Raw genomic sequence first — 15,340 nt, forward strand, 5'->3', positions numbered from 1 at the left:
GGGTCACTGGAAAGGCCAGTACTTGTTACCCATCTCGAATTGCCCTTGAAGTGAGTGGCTTGCTGGGCATTAGTGTCAACCACATTGGCGTGGCTCTGGAGCCACATGTAGGCCAGACTGGGTAAGAATGGCAGATTTCCTTCCCTATCCTTTCCTATTTCCTTTCCAGATGCGTTTTTACAACAATTAGAATAGGGTCATGGCCACCATTATTGAGACTAGCTTTACATTCCAGATCTATTAATTGAATTTAAAATTCGCCAGCTATCAGGATTTGAACCCATGTCCCCAGAGCATTAGCCTGGGGATCTGGATTACTGGTTCAGTAAAATTTAAACTACACCACCTTGCCCCTTACTTGGAGGAGTGCAGGGAGCTCGGAAGGTCATAGGGCTGGAGGAGGTTCCAGAGACTGTCTGTTACGGAGAGAGTGGCTGCCTCCATGGAACTTCAAGCACGGCTCTGAAATGGGTCCATGTAGGTCATGACCACAGCCGTGCAGGAGATGTCTGCTGCCTTAAACAGCCACAGACACTGTATCTGTGACCTTACAACACATCACTGACCTCCACCAAGCTGGTCTGCAGCAGAGTGGGAGGAATGATGTTTCGCTGGTCCAGGAGAGGGATGATGGAGAAAGGAGACATGGAAGTGGGAACATGGATCAAAGCGCTCCCACTTCTCACTCATTGCCCCACCCAACCCCCATCTCCCTTGACATACCGTCCCGTCTCCCGCCAGGTGAGTTTTCTCCTGTACAAACATAGGTGGACCAGTCTTTGCCAGGACCCTCAGGGGTGCTCAAACCCAGAGGGTGGAGACCACAAGCCTCTCGGCAGTGAGAGCAGGGATGTGAGCAGCCTGTCTCTCCCTCTGCTGAAACCACACAGGATGCACTATGTAGAAGCAATAGTTAGGGTCTGGGCCAGAAATTGTAATTCACCAAGGGTGTGCACAGGGGCGTTTGATAAAATATTAATTTCCTTTTTAAATAATGACACAGAAAATGTATTGATTGGAACCACTTCCAGCTCTTGTCCATTCTGACATCCCGAGGGCCAGCTCACCCTCTCACTGGGTTCATGCTGGATGTCAATCCGGGCTGGGAGCCATTGGGTGGATGTGCACTGGGTGGATGAGTGGGTGAAGGAATGTTCAGTGAACAGGGAGGGGGGGTTGGTGCTGCTGGTGGGAACTCCATTCTGATGGAGATCCACCTGAAACAGCGACCATTCATTTATCATTTTGAAATGATTGAGCTGCTGTGTATTGTTCTTTTTGTTCGTTTAGTTTTCCAGGATTCATATATATATATTATTTTTATTAAAACATTTTTGTTGTAACACTGAAATCCAGAGGGGTTGAAGTTCTTTAAAGTCAATCTCCATGAGTACAATGACTACCATGAAACCATTGTCGATTGTCATAAAAACCGATCTGGTTCCCTAATGCCCTTCAGGGATGGAAATCTGCCATCCTTACCAGATCTGGCCAACATGTGACTCCAGATCCACAGCAATGTGGTTGACTCTTAAATGCCCTCTGAACAAGGGCAATTAGGGATGCACAATAAATGCTGACCTAGCCAGTGACACCCACATCCCATGAACGAATAATAATAAAAAAGGATGCAAGTCCCTCCAGTACTTCCTCTCTCACTATGCTTATTGTGTTTAATATTTCACACTCTTCCTCTTTCATGAGAATGTCTGCATCATCCTGCTCCTCAGTGAAGACAGAGACAAAGTACTCATTGAGAACCCTGCCCCCAACTTCTGCACCAACCTACAAGTTACCATGTACACCTCTGATAGGCCCTACCTTTTCCTTAGTTATTCACTTGCTCTTAATGTACTGGTAAAAGATCTTAGCATTTTCTTTGATTTTACCTAGCAATGTTTTTTGTATCCTCTCTTTGCTTTCCTAATTCCCATTTTTACTTCACCCTGTACTTTCTGCACTCCTCTAGGTTTCTACAGTGTTAAGTCTTTTGTGACTGTCATCGGCTTCCCTTTTCTGCTTTATCTTGGCCGAAATGTTTCTGGTTAACCAGGGGGCTCTAGATTTGCCAGTACCACCTTTTTCCTTTGTGGGTTGGGAAAAAAGAAATTGATTGCTTATCCCACGTACTGAGTCTCCAGTGAGTATTCATCGAACTGTTGAGATGTTAATTTCTATTAATAACACACACAGGATAGAACTATGGTGGACGGCCCATACACTTTGGTTGCTGTATAAATTGATGTGATAATTTTATATCTTGACCCTATGACTGGTCACGAAACATAATTTTCGATTCAACAATATCATCTTTCAATGGCCTGGGGTTACCCAGCATTCACAGCGGGGCAGAATATGCCCTAAAACAAAAACAGAAATACCTGGAAAAACTCAGCAGGTCTGGCAGCATTGGCGGAGAAGAGTACAGTTGACGTTTCGAGTCTTCATGACCCTTCAACAGAACTGAGTAGAAATAGGAAAGGGGTGAAATATAAGCTGGTTTAAGGGGGAGGCGGGGGGGGGGGGGGGGGGGGTTGGGGGAGAAGGGGGGGGCGTTGTTGGGACAAGCAAGCAGTGATAGGAGCAGATAACCAAAAGATGTCACAGACAAAGGAACAAAGAGGTGTTGAAGGTGGTGATATTATTTAAAAGAATGTACTAATTAAGATTGGAGAGCAGGACGAGCAAGGTAGCTCTAGTGGGGGTGGGGTGAAATAAACCATGGGTGGAATACATTTTAAAATAATGGAAATAGGTGGGAAAAGAAAAATCTATATAAATTATTGGAAAAAACAAAAGGGAGGGGGAAGAAACGGAAAGGGGGTGGGGATGGAGGAGGGAGTTCAAGATCTAAAGTTGTTGAACTCAATATTCAGTCCGGAAGGCTGTAAAGTGCCTAGTTGGTAGATGAGGTGCTGTTCCTCCAGTTTGCGTTGAGCTTCACTGGAACAATGCAGCAAGCCAAGGACAGACGTGGGCAAGAGAGCAGGGTGGAGTGTTAAAATGGCAAGCGCCGGGGAGGTCTGGATCATTCTTGCGGACAGACCGTAGGTCTTCTGCAAAGTGGTCGCCCAGTCTGCATTTGGTCTCTCCAATGTAGAGGAAACTGCATTGGGAGCAACGAATGCAGTAGACTAAGTTGGGTGAAATGCAAGTGAAATGCTGCTTCACTTGAAAGGAGTGTTTGGGCCCTTGGACGGTGAGGAGAGAGGAAGTGAAGGGGCAGGTGTTGCATATTTTGCGTTTGGATGGGGAGGTGCCGTAGGTGGTAGTTGAGGAGTAGGGGGTGATGGAGGAGTGGACCAGGGTGTCACGGAGAGAACGATCCCTACAGAATGCCACTAAGGGGGGTTAAGTGAAGATGTGTTTGGTGGTGGCATCATGCTGGAGTTGGCGGAAATGGCGGAGGATGATCCTTTGAATGCGTAGGCTGGTGGGGTGATAAGTGAGGACAAGGGGGACCCTATCATGTTTCTGGCAGGGAGGAGAAGGCGTGAGGGCGGATGCGCGGGAGATGGGCCGGACACGGTTGAGGGCCCTGTCAACTACCGTGGGTGGAAAACCTCGGTTAAGGAAGAAGGAGGACATGTCAGAGGAACTGTTTTTGAAGGTAGCATCATCAGAACAGATGCGACGGAGGCGAAGGAACTGAGAGAATGGGATGGAGTCCTTACAGGAAGCGGGGTGTGAGGAGCTGTAGTCGAGGTAGCTGTGGGAGTCGGTAGGCCTGTAATGGATATTGGTGGACAGTCTATCACCAGAAATTGAGACAGAGAGGTCAAGGAAGGGAAGGGAAGTGTCAGAGATGGACCATGTAAAAATGATGGAATGATTCCCCTCTACGTTGGAGAGACCAAACGCAGACTGGGCGACCGCTTTGCCGAAGACCTTTGGTCTGTCCGCAAGAATGACCCAGACCTCGCTAGCGCTTGCCATTTTAACACTCCACCCTGCTCTCTTGCCCACATGTCTGTCCTTGGCTTGCTGCATTGTTCCAGTGAAGTTCAACTGGAGGAACAGCACCTCATCTACCGACTAGGCACTTTACAGCCTTCCGGACTGAATATTGAGTTCAACAACTTTAGATCTTGAACTCCCTCCTCCATCCCCACCCCCTTTCCGTTTCTTCCCCCTCCCTTTTGTTTTTTCCAATAATTTATATAGATTTTTCTTTTCCCACCTATTTCCATTATTTTAAAATGTATTCCACCCATGGTTTATTTCACCCCACCCCCACTAGAGCTACCTTGCTCGTCCTGCTCTCCAATCTTAATTAGCACATTCTTTTAGATAATATCACTACCTTCAACACCTCTTTATTCTTCTGTCTGTGACATCTTTTGGTTATCTGCTCCTATCACTGCTTGCTTGTCCCAACAACCCCACCCACTTCTCCCCCCCCCCCCCCACCACTTTAAACCAGCTTATATTTCACCCCTGTCCTATTTCTACTTAGTTCTGTTGAAGGGCCATGAGGACTCCAAACGTCAACTGTGCTCTTCTCCACCGATGCTGCCAGACCTGCTGAGTTTTTCCAGGTATTTCTGTTTTTGTTTTGGATTTCCAGCATCCGCTGTTTTTTGTTTTTATCAGAATATGCACTATCCGCGCTGCAGTAAGAATTTACGCAGGCGCATTACCAGGTATGACTCGGGCATGCGCCTTGTGGCGGTTTTGCAGAGCATGCGCACTGGCGGCTACACGAGGAATCGGTCGAAGGAGCTGAGTGCAGGCCGGTAAATTAGAAGCCGGTAGATGGGGAGGATTGGAGGCGGCGGAGTGGGCAGCGAGTCTTTATAAACATTCACCAGAGGCTTCAACGCCCGAATAAGGAGCTAGTGGTCCCGTGGTTGCAGCGAACGGACGGGGAGGCGGCTGTGGGCCGCGGTTCTCGGTCAGAAGCCGGAGCTAACGGCCCCATCGTTCCAGGGGCCAAAGTGCATCAGAGCGCATGCGCAGCCGCCATCTTTACAGGGACAGTGTGCAGCACGGCGCATGCGCGGTCGTCTCTGTCAGCAGGAGGAGAGAATGTTTTGAAATTCTATCCTGGACTGACAGGGATTGATTTTGGAAACTCCTTTTACAGGGGGATAGAAGGGGAGGATTTACACACGGCAAACGCAAACCAAGAGAAATATTTGTCTCTTCTGGTATTGGTCTTTAAAATCCTCATTAGGATGGGCATGTCGATGTGGACAGAATGTTTCCACTTGTTGGTCTGCCCGTTACTGGGGGCCGTGTATACACAATAGTTACAAATAAATCCAACAGGAAAACTGGAGATATATCTTTCCTCAGGCAGTAATTAGAAGGTGGAACTCACGACTGCAGGAAGTGGTTGAGAGAAATACCTGAGACTCTTTCAAAAAGAAACTAGATGAGAACATGAGAGAAAAGGAATTAGAAAGATGTGCTGAAAGACTGAGCTGAGGTCAGCAGAATAGGAGGAGACTTGTGTGGAGTAGAATCTCCAGTACAGACTAGATAGACTGAATGGCCTGTTTGTATAATGTATATTCCATGTAATTCTTTGTAAACTTATTTTACAGGGTAATGGAAGAGGAGATTTAACGGTCAGGAAAATCAAACCAAACCTCACGCCTGATAGAGTCAGTCGGTTCATTGGGATCTGAAGATTTGTACATCTGAAGGGATTTAATTGACCGTCTCAGCTGGAAACTAGTGACAGGCTGTTCACCTGCTCCTCCTGTTGGAAGGAATTAAAAAGCTGGTCAACATGCTGACACGACAGCGCGCTCGCAATAGTGAGAGTCCGTTCACCTGCTCCGTTTGTGGGAAGAAATTCATGTGTTCATCCAACCTGCTGGCACACCAGCTAGATCACTTTGATGAGAAACCTCTTCAGTGCCCTAACACTGGGGAAAGCTTTGAAACCCCTGAGGAACTGGTCCAACACCAGCGAGTTCACACTGATGAGAGACCGTTCAGTTGCTCCCACTGTGGGAAGAGGTTCAGGCTGTCCTCCCGCCTCGCGGAGCACCAGCTCCTTCACACACACGAGAGGCCGTTCAGCTGCTCTCACTGTGGGGAGTCATTCAGCGAGTCAGTACATCTCACTGAGCACCAGCGAGTTCACACCAAAGACAGGCCATTCAGCTGCCCCCAGTGTGGGAAGAGATTCGCTCAGTCTTCCCATTACACTGAGCACCAATTGGTTCACTCCGATAAGAGACCTTTTAAATGCTCAGAATGTGAAAAGACCTTTAAAAGATGCAGGGAACTGCTGAGACACCAGTGCACTCACACCAGCGAGAGGCCATTCACTTGCTCCGTGTGTGGGAAGAGCTTCACCCGTGCAGTTCAACTTCTGAAGCACGAGGGTGTTCACACTGGGGAGAGGCCATTCACCTATTCCATGTGTGACAAGAGAGTTTCTGAATCCTCCCAATACACTGAACACAAACACGTTCACTCTGGTAAGAGAACTTTTAAATGTTCTGAATGTGAGAAGACCTTTAAAAGAAGCAATGACCTGCTGATACACCAGCGCATTCACACTGGGGAGAGGCCGTTCTTCTGCACTGAGTGTGGGAAGAGATTCACTTGGTCATCTAATCTGGTGGAGCACCAGCGCACTCACACTGGGGAGAGGCCGTTCCTCTGCTCTGACTGTGGGAAGAGATTTGCTCATTCATCTGATCTGGTGAAACACCAGCGAATTCACACCGGGGAGAGACCGTTCACCTGCTCTGAGTGTGGGAAGACATTTACTCGCTCATCCCACCTGCTGACACACCAGCGGGTTCACACAGGGGAGAGGCCGTTCACCTGCTCTGAGTGTGGGAAAGGATTCACTCAGTCATCCAACCTGTGGATACACCAACAAGTTCACACTGGGGAGAGACCGTTTCTCTGCTCTGAGTGTGGGAAGGTATTCAGCCGGTTAGCCAACCTGTTGAGACACCAGCGAGTTCACACTGAAGAGAGACCTTTTAAATGCTCTGACTGCGGGAAGTGCTATAAAACTTCTGGAGAACTGATGCACCATCAACGTGTTCACACTGAGAAGAGACCGTTCAGATGCTCTCACTGCAAGACTGGGTTCAGGAAATCATCTCAACTCACTTTACACCAGCGAATTCACACTGGGGAGAGGCCGTACACCTGCTCCGAGTGTGGGAAGGGATTTACTTGTTCACACCACCTGCTGAGACACCAGCGAGTTCACAGGTCACCGGCAACGTTGGATTTTCTCGTTTTTGCTGCTGAGAATAACGTCCAGGACTGAACCTTTTCTCCTTTCTAACTCTAGATTATTTCAGTTCTCATACCCTCGGTTACTCTCATGGACAAGTCCCAGCTCCTCATACCTTCCAGAGTGCCTCTCCTAGCCTTGGGATCCAGGAAAGTGTAAGATTTTTGATTTGGGAGCCACAGATACCTTAGAAAGGCAGTCAACTATTTGTAAGTAATTTTAAGATAGTTTATTAATAAAAAGACAGTTTAGACACGATGCACGAGCTAATTAGACAGAAAAAGTATATGATCTGTGATAGTTGAGAGCAGTTTACTGATCCCAGAGGACAAACGGACGGTTGGCACAGAGAGCATTGATCTCAGTAGTTTGTGATAACAGCATTCTGCTCTCTAACCGAAGTGTTAGGGAACTCTTCCTTTGGTCTTCCTCCTCCTTTTCCATCTGGAGAAGGCGGCTGCCTGATGAGCACTGCCACCTCACCAGCCCTGCCCCCTGTCCCTGAGCACTTGTTGATATAACCTTTTCCTGGTGGCTTACCCAGTGTCAATCATCTATTCAGACCCGTCTATCCAATGGAAACAGGACAGGTACCCAAAATGTCAGGGTGGTTACCTCCTCCCCTGTTCGTCGCCGTGCTCCAGGTCAGTTTTTTAGTTTCCGACATGCTGAGCGTCATTTCCTGGCCTATTCTAAACACTTGCATGGATAAGGGGGTACACAAGACACCATCCTACCAACTTAGGAATGTTAACATGTCAGCCTGAACCAAGTGACCTTGCCGTTTCCAGGGAATGTTTCGTGTTGTTGCCTGTTTAGAAATTGCCTTTCCAGAAGTTGCCTTTATGGAGGGAGAAAATCAATGCTGTTGAGCTAATTTCATAGAGCTCTATCCTGTGCAGAAATACCAATTTATTAAAGTTTGTTTTGGGAAGGTCACGTTTGACAAATTTGATTGAATTTTTTGAGGAGATAACCAGGAATGTTGATGAGGGTAATGCCTTTGATGTGGTCTACATGGACTTTAGCAAGGCTTTTGATAAGGTCCCTCATGGCAGACTGGTCAAGAAAGTAAGAGCCCAAAGGCAAAGTGGCATGTTGGATCCAAAACTGGCTGAGAGGCAGGAAGCAGAGGGTGATGGCACAGGGATGTTTCTATGACTGGAAGTCTATTTACAGTGGGCTCTGCAGAGCTCAGTGCTGGGGCCCTTGCTGTTTGTGCTATATATCAATGATTTGGACTTAAATGTAGGGAGCATGATCAAGAATTTCACGGATGACACGAAAAGTGGCAGGGTGGTAAATAGTGAGGAGGATTGCCGTAACTGCAGGAGGGTATCAATGGACTGGTCTGGTGGGCAGAGCAGTGGCAAATGGAATTCAACCTAGAAAAGTGTGAGTTAATGCACTTGGGGAGAGCTAACAAGGCAAGGGATTACACTGTGAACGGCAGGACCCTGGGAAGTACTGAAGATCAGAGGGAACTTGGTGTACATATCCACAGATCCCTGAAGGTAGCAGGGCAGGTAGACAAGGTGGTTAAGAAGGCATACGGGATACTTGCCTTTATTAGCCAAGGCATAGAATACAAGATCAGGGAGGTTATGCTGGTACTGTATAAAACGCTGGTTAGGCCACAGCTGGAGTGCTGTGTGCAGTTCTGGTCACTACATTACAGGAAGGATGTGATTGCACTGGAGAGGGTGCAGCCTGAGCTGGAGAGTCTGAGCTATGAGGAAAGATTGGATAGGCTGGGGTTGTTTTCCTTGGAGCAGTGAACGTTGAGAGGGGACCTGATAGAGGTGTATAAGATTATGAGGGGCAGAGATAGGGTGGATAGGAAGGCACTTTTTTCCATTAGTAGAGGGGTCAATAATCAGGGGGCAGAGATTTAAGGTAAGAGATAGAAGGCTACGAGGGGAGTTGAGGTGAAATTTCTTCACCCAGAGTGGTGGGAGTCTGGAACTCATTGCCTGAAAATGTGGTTGAGTCAGAAACTCTTGTAACATTAAAGAAGTATTTAGATATTCACTTCTGTTGCCATAGCCTCCAGGGATATGGGCCAAGTGTTGGAAAATGGGATTAGTGTAGTCAGATCTTTGTTGATTTGTGCAGGCATGATGGGCCGAATGGCCTCCTCCTGTGCTGTAAACGTCTGTGAGTCTGAGAGTCTAAATCCCACCATCGGAGACACCAGCGAGTTTACAGATGGCTGCAGGAGTTGGATTTTGCTATTCATCACGTCCAGGACGGAGCCATGTTCATTGGGGTCTTTTTCTGTTGATGTTATTAAGTTCCAGCCGAGTTATAGATGTCAATATCTGGATAAAAGTCAAATAAATCAGCTTTATAAACACATCGGGTGATGAGTCATTTTAATATTTCTAACACAGGTTACTTCCTTGATTGGCACCCAATCCACCACTGTAAACATTCACTCCTTCCATCACCGACACACAGTGGCAGCAATGTGTACCATCTACAAGATGCACTGCAACAACTCACCAAGGCTTCTTCAACAGCTCCTTCCAGCAACCCCTACCGAAGGACAAGGGAGCAGATAGATGGGAGCACCACCACCTGGAGGTTCCCCTCCAATCCAGTCACCAACCTGACTTGGAAATATATCCCGTTCCTTCACTGTCACTGAGTCAAAATCCTGGAACTCCTTCCCTAACAGCACTGTGGGTGTACCTACACTACATGGACTGCAGTGGTTCAAGAGGATGGCTCACACCACCTTCTCAAGGGCAGTTAGGGATGGGCAATAGATGCTGGCCTAGCCAGTGACGCCCACTTCCTGTGAACGAATAAAAAAAGTGCTGTCCATCTCCCCTGTCTCCATCCTCATCTCCAACAACAAGTGCGAAGACCTCATGGAGCTTCTTTGTCACAAAGATTGAGACAATTTGATCAGCTGCTTCCCTCCCTTCCACTAGCCCACAAGGCCAAACTCTCTCTAAAGTTCCCCCTTGTCTGAGCCCTGAACTCACATCTTTCTCCAGTTTCTCTCCTATCTCCCATCATGTCCTGTCAGAGCTCATCTTATTCACCTCCTAGTCCCTCGACCCTATTCCCACTAAGCTGCTGACCATCCACCTTGCCCAAAGTACTGGGGAAATCGCCTGGACAGTATCAGCTGCCACTGTGGATTCACGGTTGAGGAGTTGTTGAAAATGTTCTTTCCTGTGTTGATGGATGATATTGTCATCCCCAAGGAGAGAAACACCATCCTGTGAGTGAAGGGGATTTTGTCCATTATCTTGGTCTATTCATGGCCCTGGTGGCTTCAAAAAGCTTTGCTTGTCGTGATGGTCAGCGTATTGTTGGGTATCTCGGGCTTGCTCCTCCCACCACTTGTACTTTATTGTCTTTGGCCGTCAGCTTTGAGCTGTTGGAACTCTGCCTTCTTGCCACCTCGGGTTGTTCTGCAGGGCAATGAAGGTTCATTTTTGTTACAGGAGGTCACATTTTGAACATCATTTTCATTGAACCAGTCCTGGTGACGACGATGCTCGAACCCAATGGTCTGGGAACAGGAGTCTTGTACAGCTGACTTCATCCGATCCCAACGTTCTGAGAAGAAACGACACAGACCAAATGGTACAATTTTGAAGAGGATGCAGAAAAGGACAGACTTGGGTTTGTTTGTGCACAAATCTCTGAAGGTGTGAGGACAGGTTAACAAACAGTCAATGAAGCAGACGGGATGCTGGGCTTTATAAGCAGAGACAGAGAGTACAAAGGTCAGGAAGTCTCACTATAAAAAACATTATTTCTGCCCCGTCTGGAGTATTGTGTCCAATTCTGAGCATCACATTGTAGGGAGGACATGAAAGCTTTGGAGAGGGCACAGAGGAGATGGATCACAGGACCACGGATCAATAAGAGAACCTGGGGCTGTTCTCCTTGGAACAGAGAAAGTGAAGAGGAGATTTGATAGACCTGCTTAAAATCATGAAGGGTTTAGATAGAGTGAATAAGGAGAAAATATTTCCAATGGCCAATGGGTTTGATAACCAGAGGACATTGATTTAAAGTGATTGGCAAGAGAACCAGAGGCATCAGGAGGAAATCTTTTCAGTAACAAGTGGTTAGGATTTGGAATGCACTGTCTGATGGGGCGATGGATACCGGTTCAAGAGTGATCTTCAAAAGGGAATTGGATAAATATTTTAAGGAGAAATGATGCAGGGATGGGATAAAGAATGGGGGAGTGGGACTAACTGGATTGCTCATCGAAAGTTACCAGCACAGATTCAATAGGCCAAATGGCCTCTTTCTCTGGTGTACTATTAAGAGATTCCATGATTTATAATACAATGATTCATAATAAACATGATATGATAGAATCATAGAGCATGGACGGTGGCCATTCAGCCCGTTGTCCCTGTACTGTGCCTGAAAATGTTACCAATCTGTCCCACTCCCCTGCTCTTTTCCGATCGCCCTCCAAATCTTTCCTTATGAGATAAAAGTCCAAATCACTTTTGAAAGTTACTATTGAATCTGCTTCTACCAATCATTCCGACAATGAAAACAATGACTTCGGTCTTCCCGATATTTAATTGGAGGAAATTTCTGGACACCCACCACTGGATGTCAGACAAACAGTCTGATCCTTTACCAAGAGTGGAGAAGTTGAGAGAGGTGGTGGTGAGGCAGAACTGGGAGCTGTCAGTGTAAATGTGATAACTGACAAGAGTTTTCAGATTATGTCATTGTTTGGAGCAGATTAATGAGAAATAAGAGGAGACCAAGGTGTATCCTTTGGGGATACCAGCGGTAACTGTGGGAGTGGGAAGGGAAGACATTACGAGTGATTCTCTGACTATGATTCGATAGAGAAGAATGGAACCAGGAGACAGCAGCCCCACCCAGCTGGACGACAGGGGAGAGGTGAAGGTGCAGAATGATGTGGTCAACATTGTCAAAGGCTGCAGACAGGTCGAGGACGAGAAGGGAGAGTTTATCTTTGTCACAGTCACATAGGGTGTCATTTGTGACTTTGATAAGAGTTGTTTCAGTACTGTGGCAGGGGCAGAAACATGATTGGGAGGATTCAAAGATGGAGTTCTGGGAAAGATGGGCAGGGATTTGGGAGGTGACAGCATGTTCAAGGACTTTGGAGAAGAAAGAGAGGCTGGAGATGGGACAGTAGTTTAGGAGGATGGTGGGGTCAAGGATTTATTTTTTGAGAAGGGTATAATGATGGTAGATTTGAAGGTGAGAGGGACAGTACCTGAGAGAGAAAATTGTTAGCATAGTCAGTGAACATGGAGAAGTTGAGTGATCAGTAGTTTAGTGGGAATAGGGTTGATGAAGGAGGTGGGACAAGATGAGCTCTGAGAGGGCCTGAGGTGAGATGGGAGGGAAACTACAGAAAGATGTGAGTTCAGGGGTCAGGCAACAGGGAAATTTAGAGAAAGTTCAGCCCCGTGGGCTAGTGGAAGGGAGGGAAGCAGCAGAGGCAGCTGATCAGATTGTCTCAATCTTAGTGACAAAGAAGCTCCATGAGCTCCTCACACTTGTTGAAGGTGCGGATGGAGGAGACGGGGAGAGGGAGAGCACTTCAAAAAGAACTAACCTGAGTTAGAGATATTCAAAAAACCTCAATGGATTTGCGTTTAACACAAAGCTGCTTATTTGATTTTTATCAAAAATATTAGCCCCTGTAAGTGGTCTGGAGGTTAGTAAAATCAGCAGAAATAGACTCCATTGAACATGGTTCAGTCCTGGATATGATTAACAGCAAAATCAAATCACTGTAGTTACTTATGAATTCACTGGTGTCTCAGCCAGTGGGATGAGGTAGTGAATCCCTTCCCACACGTGGAGCAGGTGAATGGCCTCTCCCCAGTGTGAATTTGCTGATGCTTCAGCAGGTCGGATGACTGAGTGAATCCCTTCCCGCACTCGGAGCAGGTAAATGGTCTCTCCCCAGTGTGAATTCGCTGGTGTACAGTGAGTTGGGATGATCGCCTGAACCCAGCCCCGCATTGAGAACACCTGAATGGTCTCTTGTCAGTGTGAACGTGTTGATGGTACATCAGTTCCCAGGATCTTTTATAGCACTTCCCGCAGTCCAAGCATTTAAAAGGTCTCTCTTCACTGTGAACTCGCTGGTGGCTCAGCAGGTTGGATGAAAGAGTAAATCCCTTCCCACACATGGAGCAGGTGAACGCCCTCTCCCCAGTGTGACTGCGCTGATGCTTTTCCAGCTCAGCTGGGGGTTTGAATCCCATCCCACAGTCCCCACATTTCCACGGTTTCTCCCCAGTGTTACTGCACTTGTGTTTCCACAGGCCAGACGATTGCCTGAAGCCTCGTCCACACACAGAACACGTGTACGGTTTCTCTCCACTGTGAACGGTGCTTTTTTCTTCCATGTTCAAAATCCAATGATACTCAAGTTCCGATCAACTGGACGACCCTGTGTCAGGTTCTGATGTGGTGTTTGGTTTGAGTTTCCTGACTGTAAATCCTCCTCTTCTCATACCCTGTGAAATTGATTTAAAACAGAAAAAAGGGAGTGAGAGAGAACCCACAGAAACATAAACTGAGCTGAATGAATCTGGTTATTTGTGGAATTGACACGAGGAAAAAGTGACCATGAAAACTGCTGGATTGTCATAAAAACCCAACTGGTTCACTAATGTCCTTCAGGGAAGGGAACCGGAAACCCAGACTGGGTCTACACAAGACTCTGGTCTCCATGGGAGGAGAGAGAGAGGTGGGATATGCAAGGGGTCAAGAAATGTTTTATACATCTACAACTCATCCAGGAATTTCACAGAATCCCCAGAGCCTCAACCACTACCACCTAGAAGGACCAGGGTAACAGGTGTCAGTGAACACTATCACCTCCAACTCACACACTATCCAGTCTGACATCCAGTACAGGATGAGCAGAAATTTCCTCCATTTAAATATTGGGAAGAGGGAAGCCATTGTCTTCAGTCCCCACAACAAACTCCACCCCCTAACCACTGACTCCATTCCTCTCTCTTGCAGCTCTCTGGGCCTGAACCAGACTGTTCACAATCTTGTTGTCATATTTCAGGCCAAGCTGAATTTCTGACCACATACCACTAAGACTGCCCATTTCCACCTCAGTAACATCACCCAGCTGTGTCCCTGCCTCAGTTAATCTGCTGTGAAACTCATCCATTCCTTTGTTCCCCCTAAACTGGACGATTCGACTGTGCGTCTTGTCGACCTCCCAGATTCAACTCCATGGAAACTGGAGTTCATTCAAAACAGCTGCTTGTCCTTACTCACACCAAATCTTGTTCACCATCATCCCCATCCTCTCTGATCTAGATGGTGGTAATTTCCAGTCTTACAGCCTTCCAGGATTATCTGAGATCATCAAAATCTGGCCCACCCCCGGCTCCAATTCCTCTTGTACGTCCACAATCTCCTCCAGCCTCCTGAGCTGCCTGTTCCACCCCAGTCACTCTCCACCAGCCGCACTGAGCATGCTCTGAGCACAGCCCGGCCCCCACGCCGGCGCACTGGGTTCCTATTCTCATTGACGGGGGCTTTCTGACCCATGAGGCATTCTGGGTAATCCTACCGCCATTGAGGCCAATCAGTGAACAGGAAATTTTTTTTCCCAGTTGGTAAAACGGAAGTTTCATGGACAAGGGGGATATTGGATGGGAAGCACAATGAAAGCTTCAGACACTTTATTGAATATTCGCAGCAGAAGAACATTAATCTGATCAGAGATCACTTCCACACGAGCAGCCAGCGGAGTGGAGCATCTTGAGATCCCTGTCCCTTTCCAGTCGGTATTTACAGGAGCTGGGACATGGAAAAGAGTCTTAGTAAAATCTAGGATTTATTTGTTCACTGTTTTAAAATGGGTCTGGGCTTACACTCGAAGTTTTTGCAGCCTGTGACTCCCTGGGATTATTAATCCTCCCCCTCCAGACCCTTTGGGCTCTCTATTGTTGGACTCTCTATTGCTTTTCAATGTCCTCCTGGCCTTGTACCTGATCCAATAAAAACCCTCCTTACATCACACAGGGAACAGCTTTAGACATGTTCTGACTTTTCACCTCAATCTTATTCTGCTGAATGATCTCACTGACCGTTCCCTTTCTCTCGATCAGTCCG

At 47.2% G+C, this 15,340-nt stretch overlaps 2 protein-coding genes across 2 annotated transcripts in view; both read left to right on the forward strand.

The window, feature by feature from the left end:
* Positions 1 to 15,340, forward strand: part of LOC144697346 (uncharacterized) — a 407,771-nt gene that overhangs the window by 234,668 nt on the left and 157,763 nt on the right. The gene's annotated exons all lie outside the window — the stretch shown is intronic.
* LOC144696938 (uncharacterized) lies at positions 5,738 to 9,423 on the forward strand. Its single transcript, XM_078568659.1, has one exon. It carries the CDS (start codon positions 5,738 to 5,740, stop codon positions 7,247 to 7,249), a length of 1,512 nt encoding a protein of 503 aa, XP_078424785.1. The 3' UTR covers positions 7,250 to 9,423.

Source organism: Cetorhinus maximus, chromosome 23 (assembly GCF_964194155.1).
Source record: "Cetorhinus maximus chromosome 23, sCetMax3.hap1.1, whole genome shotgun sequence".
Lineage (NCBI taxonomy): Eukaryota > Metazoa > Chordata > Chondrichthyes > Lamniformes > Cetorhinidae > Cetorhinus > Cetorhinus maximus.

Coding starts and splice junctions, on each gene's coding strand:
- LOC144696938 (XM_078568659.1), top strand. CDS start 5,738: ATGCTGACACGACAGCGCGCTCGCAATAGTGAGAGTCCGTTCACCTGC.